General features: G+C 43.4%; 1 protein-coding gene across 3 annotated transcripts in view; it reads left to right on the top strand.

The window, feature by feature from the left end:
* The window catches only part of ARL3 (ARF like GTPase 3), a 44,539-nt gene that overhangs the window by 17,521 nt on the left and 8,009 nt on the right, over positions 1 to 19,009 (top strand). For all 3 annotated transcript variants that reach the window (XM_038009507.2, XM_007964527.3, XM_073019302.1), the window contains exons 4-5: positions 13,130 to 13,180; positions 17,560 to 17,745. In XM_038009507.2, the coding sequence (XP_037865435.1) occupies positions 13,130 to 13,180; positions 17,560 to 17,745 (237 nt within the window). The remainder of the gene's footprint in view (positions 1 to 13,129; positions 13,181 to 17,559; positions 17,746 to 19,009) is intronic.

Raw genomic sequence — 19,009 nt, 5'->3', positions numbered from 1 at the left:
AAAAAAAAAGAAATCATCTTGCATCTCAAAACAGCTTCACCCTCTGCTGTTGTTTCTTAAGTGTCTCTCTCTTCTGGGTCATTCCCATCAACATAAACATATCCTGTAGCTTCTCTTGCTTAATAAAGAAAAAATAAGCCCCAGAAAACTCCTCCTGACCATACATCCCCCTCCAATACTGTCCCATTCCTCAGCCTCCCTTTATAGCAGAACTTCTTGAAAGCGTTTCCTACGCTCTCTGTCTTTGCTTTATCTCCTCCCAGTTACTCTTGAGCCTTCTATTCAGGCTCACTGATAATTCCACATTGCTAAAAATAGGGTTCAGGTTTCAGTACTCATCTCACTTGACCTATCAGCCCATTTAACATTGGTAATGCTGTCTTTGAAACATTGTCTTTACTTGGCTTCCAAGACACCATTCTATCTTGGTTTTCCTCCTCGCTGGCTACTTCTCCTAAATCTCCATTGCTATTTTTTTAAATCTCCCAACCTCCAAATGTTTGAGAGCCCCAGAGTCCTTGTGTTTTTCTTCTCTGAGTTACTGCTTAGGTGACCTCATCTAATTTGAAGGATTTAACGACCACTTAGATACTTATGAATCTCAAACCATCATCTCTAGCCTGGAATTCTCCCCTGAACTTGAGTTTCATATACAGTCATGTGCCACATAATGACACTTGGGTCAGTGACTGACCTCATAAATGATAGTGGTCCCTTAAGATTATAATAGAGCTGCCGGGCTCAGTGGCTCACGCCTGTAATCCCAGCACTTTTGGAGGCCAAGGCGGGTGGATCAGGAGGTCAGGAGTTCAAGACCAGCCTGGCCAAGATGGTGAAACCACGTCTCGACTAAAAATACGAAAATTAGCTGGGCGTGGTGGTGGACGCCTATAATCCCAGTTACTCGGGAGACTGAGACAGAGAATTGCTTGAACCTGGGAGGCAGAGCTTGTAGTGAGCCAATGTTTTGCCACTGCACTCCAGCCTGGATGACACAGCAAGACTCTTTCTCAAAAAAAAAAAAAAAGAGAGAGTTGAAAATTTTCTATTACCTAGTGACACAGCTGTCATAACACATTACCTTGTATGTGTTTAGGTACATAAATATTTACCATTGTTTTACAGTTGCCTGCAGTATTCAGTACAGTAACTTGGTGTACAGGTTTGTAGCCTGGGGCAATAGGCTATGCCATACAGCCTAGGTGTGTAGTAAACCATCTAGGTGTGTGTAAGTACACTGTATGATGTTGGCACCATGTCAGAATTGCCTAATAATGCATTTCTCAGAACATGTCCCTGTCATTAAGCAACACATGACTATATAAGCCAGCTGCCTATTTGACATCTCTACTTCAGGGGCTGGTAAGGCCTCATCCTCAACGTGTCTAAAACCAAATTCCTGTTTTCATCCTACTCAACCCTACTCTTCCCACAGTCTTCTCAGTAAATGGTAGTCCCATTCCTCCAGAAACAATGCAGTCATTCTTGGCTCCCTCTCCTCTCACTCCCCACATCTGATCTATCAGCAAATTATTTGTACCTGTTGCCATCAGACATATTTTTATTTATTACCTTTCTCTCACACTGGAAGGTAAGCTCCGTAAGGACAGGAATTTTTGCATTCTAAAAAACTGTTGGCCCGGCGGGGTGGCTCACGCCTGTAATCCCAGTACTTTGGGAGGCCGAGGTGGGCAGATCATGAGGTCAGGAGATCATCCTGGCTAACACAGTGAAAGTCTGTCTCTACTAAAAATACAAAAAATTAGCCGGGTGTGGTGGTGGGCGCCTGTTGTCCCAGCTACTCAGGAGGCTGAGGCCGGAGAATGGCGTGAACCCAGGAGGCGGACCTTGCAGTGAGCCGAGATCGCGCCGCTGCACTCTAGCCTGGGTGACAGAGTGAGACTCTGTCTCAATTTAAAAAACTAAAATAAGGCTGGGCATGGTGGTCATCCAGCCTGGGCAACAAGAGTGAGACTCTCTCTAAGATAAGATAAGATGAGATAAGAAAAGAATAGGTTGAGATAAGATAAGGTGAGATAAGATAATATTCTTTTAAATCAGAAAAAAAACAAAACAAATAAAAATAAATAATCTTTTAAATCAGGCCGGGTGCGGTGGCTCATGCCTGTAATCCCAGCACTTTGGGAGGCCACAGCGGGCAGATCACCTAAGGTCAGGAGTCTGAGACCAGCCTGACCAACATGGAGAAACCCCATCTCTACTAAAAATACAAAATTAGCTGGGTGTGGTGGCACATGCCTGTAATCCTAGCTACTTGGGAGGCTGAGGTGGGAGAATCGCTTGAACCCAGGAGGTGAGCCAAGATCGTGCCATTGCATTCCAGCTAGGGCAACAAGGGCGAAACTCCATCTCAAAAATTAAAAAAAAACTTTTAAATCAACAAGGAAACACTTAGAACTAATAAGTAATTACACCAAGGCTGCAGGATATAAGGTTAATATGTACAAGTCAGTTGCTTTCCTTTTTATCAGTAGTGAACAATTGAAATTTGAAATTAATAGCAAAATACTATTTAGCACCCCCAAAATGAAATGCTTAGGCATAAATCTAACAAAATACATTCAGGACCTGTTTGAGGAAACCTGCAAAACTAATAAAGAAGATCTAGGTAAATAAAGAGATGGTCCATGCTCATGGATAGGAAAACTCAGTATTATTAAGATGTCAGTTATACCCAACTTGATTTATAGATTTAATACAATCCCAATCAAAATCACAGCAAGTTACTTTGGGGATATTGACAAACTGATTCTGATGTTTATATGGAAAAGCAAAAGATTTAGATGACTAGTATAGTACTGAAAAGGAACAAGTTAGAGGACTGGCACTACCTGACTTCAAGATTCACTGTAAAGCAAGTAAACGACAGCATAGGCCGGGCGCAGTGGCTCATGCCTGCAATCCCAACACGTTGGCAGGCTGAGGCATGCGGATCACCTGAGGTCAGGAGTTCAAGAGCAGTCTGGCCAATGGGGTGAAACCCCATCTATATTAAAAATACAAAAACTAGCCAGGTGTGGTGGCAGGCACCTGTAATCCCAGCTGCTCGGGAGACTAAGACAGGAGAATCGCTTGAACCCAGGAGGCGGAGATTGCAGTAAGCCAAGATTGCACCATTGCACTCCAGCCTGGGCAACAAGTGTGAAATTCCGTCTCAAAAAAAAAAAAAAAAAAAAGACAGCATGCCTCAGAGAAAGAGTAGACAAATTGATCAACAGAACAGAATGGAAAGCCCCAAAATAGGCTTACATGAATATGGCCCACTCTCTTTGACAAAAGAACATGACAATTCAAGGGAGGAAGGATAATCTTTTCAGCAAGTGGTGCTGGAATAATGGGACAGCGACATGCAAAAAAAAAAAAAAGAATCTAGACCCATCCTTACCCCTTAACTTAAAATGTTAAAATGGATTTTTTTTCCTTCTACCTGAGGCCCTTGACAAAATGGATCTTAAACCTAACTGTAAAATCCAAACACTATAAAACTCCTAGAAGATAACATAGAAGAACATCTAGGTGACCTTGAGTTTGGTGATGAGGTTTTAGATACACAAAAAGCATAATCCATGAAAGAAATAAATTGGACTTAAATGAATTTAAAACTTCTGGAAGCTGGGTGTAGTGGCTCATGCCTGTAATCTCAGCCCTTTGGGAGGCCGAGGTGGGAGGATACTTTGAGTCCAGGAGTTCAAGACCAGCCTGCACAATATACTGTGACCCTGTCTCTACAAAAAATAAAAAAAAAATTAGCCAGGCATAGTGATGTGGACCTGTAGTCCCAGCTACTCGGGAGACTGAGTTGGAAGGATCACTTGAGCCCGGGAAGTTGAGTCTGTAGTGAACCGTGATCATGCCGGTGTACTCCAGTCTGGGTAACAGAGTGAGACTCTATCTCAAAAAAATAAATAAAATAAAACTTCTGCTCTGCAAAAGAAACTGCTAAGAGAATAAAAAGACAAACGACAGACTGGGAGAAAATATTCGCAAAACACATGTATGTTAAAGTAGTTGTGTTTAAAATATACAAATAACTCAAAAACTCAAGAATAAGCAAACAACTTAGTTTTACAAATGGGCAAAAGATCTGAACAGGCACCTCATCAAAGAAGGCAGATAAGCATATAAAAAATGTTCAGTATTATATGTCATTATGGATTTACAAATTAAAACAGCATTAATATAGTACTACATATTAATACCTACTAGACTGACTGAAATAAAAAAACTGACAATACCAAATGCCGATACGTATGTAGAGCAACAGGAACTCCTCTTCATTGCTGGTGGAAATGCAAAATGGTACAGCCACTTTGGAAGACAGTTGGTAGTATCTTACAAAGCTAAACATAGTTTTAGCATACAGTCCAGAAGTACTTCAAGATATATACCCAGTTAGTTGGAAATTGATATTCCACACAAAATCCTGCATAGGAATGTTTATGGCAGCTTTATTCCTAATTGCCAAAACCTGGAAGCAACCAAGATGTCCTTCAGTAGGTTAATAGATAAACCCATATAGTAGAATATTATTCAGTGATAAAAAGATATAAGCTATCAAGTCTTGAAAAGACACGGAGGGGCCGGGCGCGGTGGCTCAAGCCTGTAATCCCAGCACTTTGGGAGGCCGAGACGGGCGGATCACGAGGTCAGGAGATCAAGACCATCCTGGCTAACACGGTGAAACCCCGTCTCTACTAAAAAAAAATACAAAAAACTAGCCGGGGGAGGTGGCGGGCGCCTGTAGTCCCAGCTACTCCGGAGGCTGAGGCAGGAGAATGGCGTAAACCCGGGAGGCGGAGCTTGCAGTGAGCTGAGATCCGGCCACTGCAGTCCAGCCCGGGATACAGAGCAAGACTACGTCTCAAAAAAAAAAAAAAAAAAAAAAGAAAGAAAAGACACGGAGGGCCGGGTGCAGTGGCTCACACCTGTAATCCCAGCACTTTGGGAGGCCGAGGTGGGCAGATCATGAGGTCAGGAAATCGAGACCATCCTGGCTAACACGGTGAAACCCCGTCTCTACTAAAAAATACAGAAAATTAGCCAGGTGAAACGGCGGGCACCTGTAGTCCCAGCTACTCGGGAGGCTGGGGCAAGAGAATGGCATGAACCCTGGAGGTGGAACTTGCAGTGAGCCGAGATCGTGCCACTGCACTCCAGCCTGGGCGACGGAGCGAGACTCCATCTCAAAAAAAAAAGAAAAGAAAAGACATGGAGGGCTCACACCTGTAATCCCAGCACTTTGGGAGGCTGAGGTGGGTGGATCACCGGAGGTCAGGAGTTCGAGACCAGCCTGGCCATCATGGCGAAACCCCATCTCTGCTAAAAATATAAAAATTAGCCAGAGGTGGTGGCGCATGCCTGTAATCCCAACTCCTCAGGAAGCTGAGACAGTGAGACAGGAGTATCGCTTGAACCCAGGAGGCAGAGGTTGCAGTGAGCCGAGATCACACCACTGCACTCCAGCCTGGGCGACAGAGCGAGACTCCATCTCAAGAAAAAAAAAGGGGTATACATGTTTCAAAAACTATAGACTCCCTTTTCCTCTTTCAATCAAGAGTGAGGAAAAAGCAGGTGGCTGAGAGAAATTACATTCCTATCTGTTCATCTGCTGGATTAAGGTATCTTGAAAGAAATACCCATGGAAGAGAAGTATATAAGGACATTAATGATTGTAAGTCTCCATAAGGAGGTCTCAGAAACCTTCTGGTCTCCAGGTAAGGGTAATTTTAAATCATAAGCTCTAATAGCTTGAGGGTAGACTGCAAGGTCGTTGTAATATAATGTAACCCTGGATTCCACATTCACATGAACTGAGAGTACCCGGGAATTAACGTACAATCCAGCAAAAATCAGTTCACAACAACCCTAGAGAAGCTTCCTCCAGCACATCCTTGTACTAGGCACTAGTACAAGATAATATTTTGGATTGAGGGTCAACCTTTCATTATTTTCCAGTGCTGTTTGAGATTAAACAAGTTTGGGGGAGCAGCTGAGTCCCTGGGGTTAGATTCTAAGGCCTTGTGACTCACAGCCATGTCTGCCAGTTTTGTAGCCGCTTAGAGTGGCAGTGGTGGATGGGTTATATTTGTCTGTGTTTAATAGTCTTCCATTGTTGGTTGAAAAAGACTTATTACGCTAGACTCCACACTGCCTAGAAGAGCAGGCTTGAGGCTTGACACAAGAGTTGCCTGGTTCATTCTTTCCCATTATCTCTAGAGTACCATAATCAAATCTTGCTTTAGAGCAGGTCGACAAATTGATCCAGGCTGCCTCCAGTTTTTGTATAGCCTTCAAGCTAGTAGTGGTTTTTACATTTCTAAGTGGTTGGGGGGAAGAAATGCCAAAAGAATAATGTTTCACAACATGTGAAAATTATATGAAATTCACGTTTCAGTGTCCATGAAGTTACTTGGAACATAGCCGCATGCATTTGTTTACAGATTTTCTGTAGTTGCTTTCTGATGATAACAGGAGCGTTCAAGAATTGTGAAAGAGATTGTATGGGCCACAGAGGCTAAAATATTGACTGTTGACCTTTCAGAAAAAGTTTGCCTACCCTTGCTTTGGAGTATTAAATTAAATGGTTCTCAAAACTGTGTCTGGTGGTGCACACCTATAATCTCAACTACTCAAGAGGCTGAGGTGGGAGGATCCCTTGAGCCCAGGAGTTTGAGACCAGCCTGGGTAACATACAAGACCCCATCTCAAAAAAAAAAAAAAAAAAATTAAAAAAAAGGTTTGAAACACTAAGGGCAACTCCTAGAAGTACCAGAATTATTCTTAGGGAAGATGACATTGAGAACATCTGACATCAGCTTTATTAATTTGAGGGTAGTGACTAAGAAATAAAACTTGAAGTGTGATGGAAGGGAGGGGACAGGGTATCTTCCATTTCTCTTTAGACCCAGAAATAATAACAGCCTTTTGATAGATAAAATAAATGTATTTTCAAGGTATATTCATGTTACTACTAATCATTTAGTGTATTATTATCAGCTTTGTGTTTAAATGTAATATAATTTAAACAAAGTAGGCCAGCCACAGTGGCTCATGCTTGTAATCCCAGCACTTTGGGAGGCTGAGGCAGGTGGATCAGTTGAGATCAGGAATTCAAGACCAGCCTGGCCAACATGGTGAAATGTCGTCTCTACTAAAAATACAAAAATTAGCCGGGCGTAGATGCAGGCGCCTATAATCCCAGCTATCTGGGAGGCTGGAGCAGGAGAATTGCTTGAACCTGGGAGGCAGAGGTTGCAGTGAGCCGGGATCGTGCCACTGCACTCCAGCCTGGGTGATAGAGCAAGACTCTGTCTCAAAAAATAATAATAATAAATAATAAGTAAATAAAATAAAGTAACTTTAATCATTTCCATATCTAAAGTGTAGGACATCGAGATCTCAAACACCCTAAAAGAAGATAACCATCTCTTGTATCATTTCCAAATTTCTCACACTTACTTATCTATACTACTGAAGCTAGAGGAAGCATATGTAATTGAAAACCACAAGTTTATCCAGACACCTGATCAGTTCGAGCCTTCCGTAGACTTTCACTCAAGCTATCAAAAAGCCACACTGGTTAATGTCACACCTTCTTGTTGCTGTCTACATCTGGTGGAGAAATGTTAGGAGCAATAAAATGGACAAAAGGTGGCAGCCGGAGCTGGGAGGAGCAGAAGCAAGAGGAGGAACAAACAGCCCTCCGTCCACACGCTGGGCGAGCCCTCTCTGGTGATCTGGAGTTGGCTGAACTTCTATCAAGACAAAATCTTTTTCTGTAGTTCTTCCTCCCATAACCAAATAAGCATTTCAAAACAATTGCCAAAAAATGATGTGAATTGGCTTTGCCTAAAGCATCATGCCATGGATTATATGACTTTACTTTCGAGTAGCTTTCATGACTTACTTGTGAAGGTCTATACTGTTTAAAGATGAGTCAGGAGCATAATAAATGTTTAACTTTCCCTGATACTTTCTGGCAAAAGACCAGAAAAATGTTTAATTGACTATTAATTTGTTTGGAGCTTTCAAAATCTTTTTTTTTTTGGCCGGGCACGGTGGCTGACGCCTGTAATCCTAGCACTTTGGGAGGCTAAGATGGGCAGATTACCTGAGATTAGGAGTTTGAGACCAGCCTGACCAGCATGGCAAAACCCCATCTCTACTAAAAATACAAAATTAGCTGGGCGTGGTGGAGCATGCTTGTAATCCCAGCAACTCCAGAGGCTGAGGCAGGAGAATTGCTTGAACTCAGGAGGCGCAGGTTGCAGTGAGCTGAGATCACGCCATTGCACTCCAGCCTGTGCAACAAGAGCAAAACTCTGTCTCAAAAAAATGCCTTTTTACATTTTTTACATGACTGAGTTAACCAATAGCTATGCTATTTTTTTGAAAAAGTAAAGGTAATCCTTATCTTTAGCTATTGTCCAGAAGGAAACAGACATTGCATGGAGACATTGGGAGGAGCTGGGGAGGCGACAATCAGGATGAGAGTATACCACTGCAGGGCCGGGCGCCATAGGTCATGGTTGTAATCCCAGCATTTTGGGAGGCTGAGGTGGGCAGACCACTTGAGGATAGGAGTTCAAGACCAGCCTGGCCAACATGGTGAAACCCCGTCTCTACTAAAAATACAAAAATTAGCCAGGTTTGATGGCACGGACCTATAGTCCCAGCTACTCAGGAGACTGAGGCAGGAGAATTGCTTGAACCCAGGAGGCGGAGGTTGCAGTGAGCCAAGATCGCCCCATTGTACTCCAGCCTGGACGACAGAGCAAGACTCTTTCTCAAAAAAAAAAAAAAGTATAATGCTGCAGAAAAACACACTTGTGGGATCACCAGAGATTTGTTTGTGCCTATGACTTTTTCATTTGGCTCTTAATAAATGGGATGCTTCCTTTATAGATTGACTCCTAGAATGATTGTGTAGTAATTTTCACATTTTGTAAAAGTTACTTGAGAAAATGCCAAATTACAGGAAAAATTGGTGTATAATTTAGGAAAATCCTCCTTTCTAATCTTGTAATGGAAATGTTTGCAGTGAAATTTCATGTCAAAGCAATAAATACCAAATAATTATGAGTACAAATTAAAGCTTTCTTCTCATTGACCTTCAGCCTCTGGATTCTCTGGTATTTGACTGGTCATCTTTCTTGTCTACTATAAAATGATCTTTCCATTTCTCACCATCCTCTCCCAACTGTCTGTTTCTTCATATCAACCGTCTGGGTTTTTTTTGTTTGTTTGTTTTTTGTTTTTTTAAGAGCTGCGGTTTCACCCCAGGAGACGGAGGTTGGGGTGAGCCAAGATCGCACCATTGCACTCCAGCCTGGGCAACAAAAGCAAAACTCCGTCTCATAAAAAAAAAAGAGAGAGAGATGGGGTTTCACTTTGTGGCCCAGGGGAGTGCAATGGCGTGATCATAGCTCACTCTCTCAATCTCCTGGGCTTAAGGGATCCTCCTGCCTCAGCCTCCTGCGTAACAGAGACTACAAGGTACATGCTACTGCATCTTGCTAATTTTGTTTGTTTGTTTTCAGAGATGGGTCTCACTATGTTGCCCAGGCTAGTTTCAAACTCCTGGGTTCAAGCAATCCTTCTACCTTGGCCTTCCAAAGTGTTGGGATTACAGGCATGAGCCACTGCACCCACTATCTTTAACCATATTATCAGCCTTGTCTCAGCCTCTTCCTTCCTACCCTCACCTTTATTCATAGCCTTTGCCCCCAGCACACCTCTCTCCTGCTTTGTCATTCTTTTCTTGCCAGATGACCTGCACATAGCCACCAAGCAGCCCTCTGAGCTCCAGACACTCGTAGCAATGACCTGATCTTTCTTTCCTCCCTCACATAAATATATGTTTTTTGTTTTTTGTTTTTTAATTTGAGACGGAGTCTCGCTCTGTCACCCAGGCTGGAGTGCGGTGGTGCGATCTTGGCTCACTGCAACCTCTCCCTCCCAGGTTCAAGCAATTCTCCTGCCTCAGCCTCCTGAGTAGCGCATGCGCCAGCTAATTTTTTGTATTTTTAGTAGAGATGGTTTTTCACTGTGTTAGCCAGTATGGTCTCGATCTCCTGACCTTCTGATTCGCCCGCCTCAGCCTCCCAAAGTGCTGGGATTACAGGCTTTAGCCACTGAGCCTGGCCTATGTGTGTATTTTTTGAGACGGAGTTTCACTCCGTCGCCCAAGCTGGAGTGCCGTGGCGTGAGCTCGGCTCACCGCAGCCTCCACCTTCTGGGTTCAAGCGATTCTCTCGCCTCAGCCTCCCGAGTAGCTGGGATTACAGGTGCACACCACCATGTCCAGCTAATTTTTGTATTTTTAGTAGAGACGGGGTTTCTCCATGTTGGCCGGGCTGGTCTTGAACTCCTTACCTCAGGTGATCCACCCACCTCAGCCTCCCAAAGTGCTGGGTTTACAGGCATGAGCCACTGTGCCTGGTCTTCCCTCACATCTTCTTGGACTATTGCTTGAGTGAAAATCATTCTAGGCTACTATAGACTATAATTATAAACAATTTGAATGAGGTCTTTTATTTTGAAGTTCACTCTCCCATTGCATTTCTTCTTTCTTCATCTGTGTTTATACTCTGCCTGCTACTTCTAGAAGGTGAGCCTCACTGGTGGAAAACTAAGCAAGCACCATATTCTGCAGAGTGACTTATCAGACACATAGAATGTTGGGTGTGTGTGTGGTGTGCAGAACTCATTAGTGCATGTATTGACATAGAATCAGAGTACAATAATAATAATGAGCAATAATTAAAATGCCATACAAAAATATTGAAACCAAACATATTCATCCTCTCTCCTCGTATGATTCTCCAAGTAGAAACATAGAGTATTCTTTTTTTTTTCTTTTTTTTTTGAGACGGAGTTTCACTCTTGTTGCCCAGGCTGGAGTGCAGTGGCGCAATCTCAGCTCACCACAACCTCTGCCTCCCAGGTTCAAGCGGTTCTCCTGCCTCAGCCTCCCAAGTAGCTGGGATTATAGGTATACGCCACCACACCAGGCTAATTTTGGATTTTTAGTAGACACAGGGTTTCTCCATGTTGGTCAGACTGGTCTCAAACTCTTAACCTCAGGTGATCCGCCCTCCTTGGCCTCCCAAAGTGCTGGGATTACAGGCATGAGCCACCGCGCCTGGCCAAAATATAGAGTATTCTTGAGGGAAATGGCTGAAATTGGTTTCTGGTATAATATTTAGCATTTGTGACTCTAAATAGAGAGCATTAAGTGGTGGAATTTTAATTGTGTTTTTTTTTTTTTTTTCTAAAGAGCAGATTTTCAGTGTAGCACAGAATTTGACTTTGAGTTAAAAAAATGCTTGTAACTTACATAATTTAACGTATGTAATGGTGAGAACTGAAGATTGTGTGTGTTTTTAGTTGGATATGCTATTTTAAAAGAGAATGTTTCCATTATACCATTAGGCTAATAGCAATTTTAAATTCTTTAAAGAAAGTTTGAAAGATTGATAATTTTTAGATTAGCAAGTGAGAAAACATTAATACATCATTTAATGAAAAATACCTACAAAATTATATCTGTTTCTTTTTTAGTTTTCATATGAAGGAGGATTAAAAGGGAGCTTTCCATAGGAAATTAAAATAGTTAATGTGTTTGGATGGTATAACTATAGGTGATCTTTCTTTCTTTCTTTCTCTTTATTTCTTTATTTTTTTCTTTCTTTCTTGTGTGAGTGAGTGTGTGTGTGTATGTGTGTGTGTGTGTGTTACCTTATTTCCCTTATTGCTGTAGGATGTTATTCATGCAGTAACTAAAATTGAGGGATGAGGAGAAATCGTGGGATTTGTAGTTTATGATGAATCTCAAGACTTTTCTTGCTTCTGGCAAAGACTGTGCCCTTACTATTTCCAGTATTTGATCTTGACCCAGCTGTGTCTCCTTTGTCATCAGCCCCTGAAGTCAGCATATAGTTAATGCTGCAAATGGTACTTTGAGATTTGAGGAATATAGGATTATAAATGCCTCAAAACACCATCCCTTCCATTCTGACAATCTGGGAAGCAGTATAGCAGACAGGTTAAGAGCAGCTATGGACTTACGTGCTTGAGTTTGAATCCCAGTTTTCTCAAGTACCGGATGTAATTTGGGCAAATTACTTGACTTTCTGCTTATGTTTATTTACGAATAAAATGGAAAAATAGGCCAGGCGCGGTGGCTTACACCTGTAATCCCAGCACTTTGGGAAGCCGAGGCGGGTGGATCATGAAGTCAGGAGATCGAGACCATCCTGGCTAACACGGTGAAACCCTGACTCTACTAAAAATACAAAAACTTAGCCAGGCGTGGTGGCGGGCGCCTGTAGTCCCAGTTACTTGGGAGGCTGAGGCAGGAGAATGGACAATGGCGTGAACCCGGGAGGCGGCGCTTGCAGTGAGCCGAGATCGCGCCACTGCACTCCAGCCTGGGTGACAGAGCTAGACTCTGTCTCAAAAAAAAAAAAAAAAAAAAAAAAGGCTGGGCGTGGTAGCTCACTCCTGTAATCCCAGCAGTTTGGGAGGTCGAGGCGGGTGGATCATGCAGTCAGGAGATCGAGACCATCCTGGCTAACACAGTGAAACCCTGTCTCTACTAAAAATACAAAAAAATTGGCCAGGCGCAGTGGTGGGCGCCTGTAGTCCCAGCTGCTGGGGAGGCTAAGGCAGGAGAGTGGCGTGAACCCAGAGCTGAGATCGCACCCCTGCACTCCAGCCTGGGTGACAGAGCAAGACTCCATCTCAAAAAAAAGGGAAAACAGTGAAATCTATATTGTAGAGTTGTAATGAGGGTTAATAGAGTAGACCTAGTAATGTTTACTGATAACATCAAGTGCCCATTAAATGTAGCTATTTTATTCCACTTGGTTTTCCTAAATTCCTAGACTTTGGAGCGTTGCTGAAGGTATTTTCTGGGCATCCCTATTTATTTAATTTGTGTGTTTGTTTGTTTGGCCTTCATAAATGAGATGAGAATCGCCAGTGAATTACTGTATGTTGTGCTAATTGGAATATGCTGATTGGGGATCACCTGCTCCTTTTGCAGAAATTGCCCTGTCTTTTCCATCTCTGCTCACTGAAATAACCTTCTTCTTTTCCTTTATAGATATATGTAATCGACAGTGCAGACAGAAAAAGATTTGAAGAGACGGGTCAGGTAAATAATTCTTTTATTTTATATCGAAGGTCTAATATATATATATATATTTTTTTTTTTTTTTTTTGAGACGGAGTTTTTTGCTCTTATTTCCCAGGCTGGAGTGCAATGGCATGATCTCGGCTCACCCCAACCTCCGCCTCCCAGGTTCAAGCAATTCTCCTGCCTCAGCCTCCCAAGTACCTGGGATTAGCATGTGCCACCACGCCCGGCTAATTTTGTATTTTTAGTACAGACAGGGTTTCACCATGTTGGTCAGGCTGGTCTCGAACTCCCGACCTCAGGTAATCTTCCCACCTTGGCCTCCCAAAGTGCTGGGATTACAGGCGTGAGCCACCGCGCCCAGCCTAGTATATTTTTTAAATACTAATTCTTCTGTTGAGATAGTTCCCAAATAACTGGGTATTCATTAATCAACCTTGTAAATGTGTGAGAGTGAGGGAAGTTTTTGTTTTGTTTTGTTTGTTAACCTTTACAGTTGAAACAAGACAGTTATTCTAGCAAGCTGGCAAAAATACCAGTTGTCTGAAATTAGTTGAGAGTTCTTTAAACAGTTTTTTTGTTTTCCCAAGATGGAGTTTCACTCTTGTTACCCAGGCTGGAGTGCAGTGGCACAATCTCGGTTCACTGCAACCTCCACCTCCCAGGTTCAAGTGATTCTCCTGCCTCAGCCTCCCACATAGCTGGGATTACAGCCGTGTGCCACCACACCCGGCTAATTTTTTTGTATTTTTAGTAGAGACAGGGTTTCTCCATGTTGACCAGGCTGGTCTTGAACTCTTGACCTCAGATGATCCACCCACCTCAGCCTCCCAAAGTGCTGGGATTACAGGCGTGAGCCTCCACGCCCAGCCTAAACAGTTTTTTAATTAAAGCTTTTTAGCTTTAATCAAATTGAATGTACGAGATACAGACGAGTGGAACTTAGCACCATGCCCAAAGGCTCTTCAGGTTTTTTCCCAGGCCATGTGAAAATGAACCCAAAGGAACAATTCACTTCTCATTTTTATTTACATTTTTCAATACCTACTTAATTGATTCAGGGGTAACTTTGACAAATTTGAAAGGACAGGAAGAAATGCACAAGCCAAAACTAAGCTGCTTTTATTTTTTAAGCCAGGAGATGAGGTGTACCTTGAACCCAAATACGGCTTCAAATGCAGGGCGCATGTCAGCATGATTACATGATGTGATTTGTGTACCCAATTTTACATAGAGAAGTGAAGGACATTTTACCCAGGGTGGGTTTGCTGATAGGAGAGGCAAGGGGTGGAGTGGACTGATTTGAAGAAGCGTGCTTAGATCTCATTGCAACAGCCTGGACAACATGGAGAAACCCCATCTCTACAAAAAAGGAGTGAACTTAGCCGGGTATGGTGGCATGTACCTGTAGTTCCAGCTACTTGGGTGGCTGAGGTAGGAGGATGGCTTGAGCCTAGGAGGTCAAGGCTGCAGTGAGTTGTGATCAAGACACTGCACTCCAGCCTGGGCAACAGAGTGAGACCCTGTCTCAAAAAAAAAAAAAAAAAAAAGAAAGAAAGAAAAAGAAAAGAAAAAAGGTCAGCACAATGGTTCACACCTGTAATCCCAGCACTTTGGGAGGCCGAAGCAGGTGGATCACCTGAGGTCAGAAGTTTGAGACCAGCCTGGCCAATATGGTAATACCCCATCTCTATAAAAAATTAGCCAGGTGTGGTGGTGCGTGCCTGTAATCCCAGCTACTCGGGAAGCTGAGGCAGGAGAATCACTGGAACCCAGGAGACAGAAGTTCCAGTAAGCCAAGATTGCACCACTGCACTCCAGTCTGGGCAACAAGAGCAAAACTCTGTCTCAAAAAAAAAAAAAAAGTTCAACTTTTAAATTAATTTTAAAATGTTTTTTAAGGCCAGTGGATCATGCCTGTAATCCCAGCACTTTGGCAGGCCGAGGCAGGCGGATCACCTGAGGTCAGGAGATCAAGACATCCTGGCTAACATGGTAAAACCCTGTCTCTACTAAAAATACAAAAAATTAGCCGGGTGTGGTGGCATGTGCCTGTAGTCCCAGCTACTCTGGAGGCTGAGGCAGGATAATCGCTTGAACCTGGGAGGTGGAGGTTGCAGTGAGCCGAGATTGTGCCACTGCACTCCAGCCTGGGTGACAGAGTGCGACTCCATCTCAAAAAAAAAAAAAAGTTTTTTAAAAAGTCCTCATTGCAGAGTCCTTGGCCTGTATCCTAAATGACCACAGGTGGCCTTCCAAAGGTAGCAGTTCTCATGTTTATGTCCTTTTTTTTTGAAATTGAGTTGAGAACTCTCCAGACTTCTGGAAACAACTCACCACCCTTCCATACCCTGATGATTTCTGGATTATCACTCTTGTGAAATACGAGCTTGGAGGTGGAGGGGGTCCTATGTAGTCATCTGCCTCTTGATCCGTACAGTTCTCTTTGAAAGCCCACGTGTTTTAAGTAGCTAAAATGTGAATTTAATGAGAAAAAGATGGGCCTATCATTTAAGTACATATACAACCACTCCTACAGTTTTTGTAAACAGAATCACATATAATTTAGACCCCAACCTATAACCTAAATATCAGGGACCTTGCCAGATGGACCAATAAAGTTATTTTAGGATGTAGGTTTGATGAAATGTGAAGCATGTGCATGCATGTTTTAGAGATAGAGATTGATGAAACAGAATTATCACTAAAGTAATTGTCATTTTCAGTTTAAATTTCATACACACACACACACACACACACGCATTGAAAGTTATTTGCAGGTAATCACTTTGGGTAAGTTTTGAATCTCAAGCCACTTCTTGTATTCTCCCTTGAATGATGTTTCTCAAAATGTGTTCTATGAGCCAGGTGTGTTGGTTCATCGCTATAATTCTAGCACTCTGTTAGGCTGAGGTGGGAGGATCCCTTGAGCCCAAGGAGTTCAAGACCAGCATGGCCAATATATCAAAACCCTGTCTCTACAAAAAGAAATTTTGTTTTTTTTCAGAGAGAGTCTCGCTCTGTCACCCAGACTGGAGTGCAGTGGCATGATCTTGGCTCACTGCAACCTTTGCCTCCTAGGTTCAAGCAATTCTCCTGTCTCAGCCTCCTGAGTAGTTGGGACTACAGGTGCCCGCCACCATGTGTGGCTAATTTTTGAATTTTTAGTAGAGACAGGGTTTCACCATATTGGTCAGACTGATCTCGAACTCCTGACCTCAGGTGATCCGCCCACCTCAGCCTCCCAAAATGCTGTGATTACATAGGTGAGCCACCACGCCCGGCCAAAAAAAATGTTTTTAATTAGCTGGGCATGGTGGCGATCACCTTAGGTCCCAGCTAGCTGATCAGGAGGCTAAGTTGAAAGCATCACTTGAGCCCAGGAGGCTGAGCCTGCAGTAAGCTGTGATCGCGCCACTACACTCCAGCCTGGGTGACAGAGTGAGATATTGTCTCAAAAAAAAAAAAAAAAAAAAAAAAAAATTTGGTCTGTGAATCATCTATAACAGAATCACTTCAGGAGTTTGTTAAAAATGTAGATTCCAAAGTCAGCATCTCTGGATTGGGCCTAGGAATCTGCCAGGGGAATCTTATACAGGTTCAAGTTTGATAATCAGACTGGGCACGGTGGCTCACACCTGTAATCCCAGCACTTTGGGAGGCCAAGGCAGGTAGATCACTTGAGGCCAGGAGTTCAAAACCAGCCTGACCAACATGGTGAAACCCCCATCTCTACCAAAAATACAGAAATTAGCTGGGCATGGTGGTGTGCACCTGCAATCCCAGCTACTCAGGAGGCTGAGGCATGAGAATTGCTTGAACCCAGGAGGTAGAGGTTGCAGTGAGTCTGGATTGCGCCACTGCACTCCAACCTGGGCGACAGAGCAAGACCCTGTCTCAAAAAAAAAAAAGAAAAGAAATAAAAAAGTTTGAGAGTCACTATTCTTGAAAGTTGCTAGCTGATCAGCTTAACTGTTATGTTTTTTCTGATTAGAAGTACATGGTTAGCCGGGTTTGGTGGCTCACGCCTGTAATCCCAGCACTTTGGGAGGCAGAGGCAGGTGGATCACCTGAGGTGTGCAGTCCTAGACCAGCCTGCCCAACATGGCAAAACCCTGTCTCTACTAAAAATACAAAAGTTAGCTGGGTGTGGTGGTACATGCCTGTAGTCCCAGCTACTCAGGAGGCTGAGGCAGGAGAATCACTTGAACCTGGGAGGCGAAGGTTGCAGTGAGCCGAGATCATGCCACTGCACTCCAGCCTGGGTGACAAAGCAAGACTCTGTCTCAAAAAAAAAAAAAAAAAAAAAAAGGAAAAAGAGAAAAAGGTAGTATATGGTTATATATCATAGATTTATAGATTTTAACCTTCCCTCCCTCTCCCTTCTCAAAATCCAGGAACTAGCAGAATTATTGGAGGAAGAAAAACTAAATTGTGTGCCAGTGCTCATCTTTGCTAATAAGCAGGATTTGCTCACAGCAGCTCCTGCCTCTGAAATTGCAGAAGGACTGAACCTGCATACTATCCGTGACCGAGTGTGGCAGATCCAGTCTTGCTCAGCTGTCACAGGAGAGGGTGTTCAGGTAAGATTACAGGAAGCCTTGGCCACCTGGCAACATGACAGCTAACTAAGGTGGTCCGTCTCATTGGTTGGGCTGATCTTGATGGGCAGATGAGCCATTCCAAGACAGGAAGGGCATGGAGGAATTTGGTTCTTTTCTGCTTAGCAACCAATCAGAAATCATGAGATGCTCCAAGAGCGCCCCAGGTAAGCCACCCCACATGTGTAGCAAGCATCCCCATTGGGAGGGATGTGAGAACAGAAGACTGAGGATTGTTTCTAACTCTAGGATTCTTTGATGATTGATTGGATTGGGACTTTGTGTTGTGTCTAATATTACGGATGCTAACTGCCTGTACTTCCAAGGTGATAGCCACCAATAATCATACACGTCCTAGTCATCCTAGAAGTGTTTTTGTTTCTTCTGTTGGTTATCTCCCCCGGCCCTAGGGTTGGTGTCTGTTTCCTGCTACTTCAGGTTGTTTTCCCACTAGGAGGCTTCTGCTGACAGAAAGCCCCTGCTTTGTACTAAGGAACTGTGTACTGGAAAAGCAGGCTCCCCCTAATTTTTTTTTTTTTTTTTTTTTTTTTTTGAGACAGAGTTTCATTCTCATTGCCCAGGTTGGAGTGCGGTGGCGCAATCTCGGCTCACTGCAACGTCCTCCTCCCGGCTTCAAGCGATTCTTCTGCCTTAGCCTTGCAAGTAGCTGGGATTACAGGCATGCACCACCACACCCACCTAATTTTTTATATTTTTAGTAAAAACAGGATTTCGCCATGTTGGCCAGGCTGGTCTTGAATTCCTGACCCCAAGTGATCTGCCTGCCTCAGCCTCCCAAAGTGCTGGGATTACAGGCATGAGCCACCGCACTCAGCCTTGATGTTTTAAAAAGCAGCCAGGGCTGGGCAGGGTGGGAGGCCGAGGCGGGTGGATCACCTGAGGTCAGGGGTTCAAGATCAGTCTGGCCAACATGGCAAAACCGTGTCTCTACTAAAAATACAAAAAAAAATCAGCTGGGCATGGTGGTGCACACCTGTAATCCCAGTTAGTCGGGAGGCTGAGGCAGGAGAATCGCTTGAACCTGGGAGATGGAGGTTGCAGTGAGCCGAGATCAAGATCGCACTACTGCACTCCAGCCTGGGCGACAGCATGACTGTGTCTCAAAATAAATAAATAAATAAAAATAAACAAACAATCAAAATTTGTCTAACATGTTTTACTCTGATTGCACATAGGATGGAAGTCATAAGGCCTAAGGTTATGTTGATGAAGATGAGACCCATGA

The sequence above is a fragment of the Chlorocebus sabaeus genome, chromosome 9, assembly GCF_047675955.1.
Source record: "Chlorocebus sabaeus isolate Y175 chromosome 9, mChlSab1.0.hap1, whole genome shotgun sequence".
NCBI lineage: Eukaryota > Metazoa > Chordata > Mammalia > Primates > Cercopithecidae > Chlorocebus > Chlorocebus sabaeus.
The sequence above is the reverse complement of the archived record's forward strand: the minus strand, read 5'-3'. Positions and strand labels throughout refer to the sequence as shown.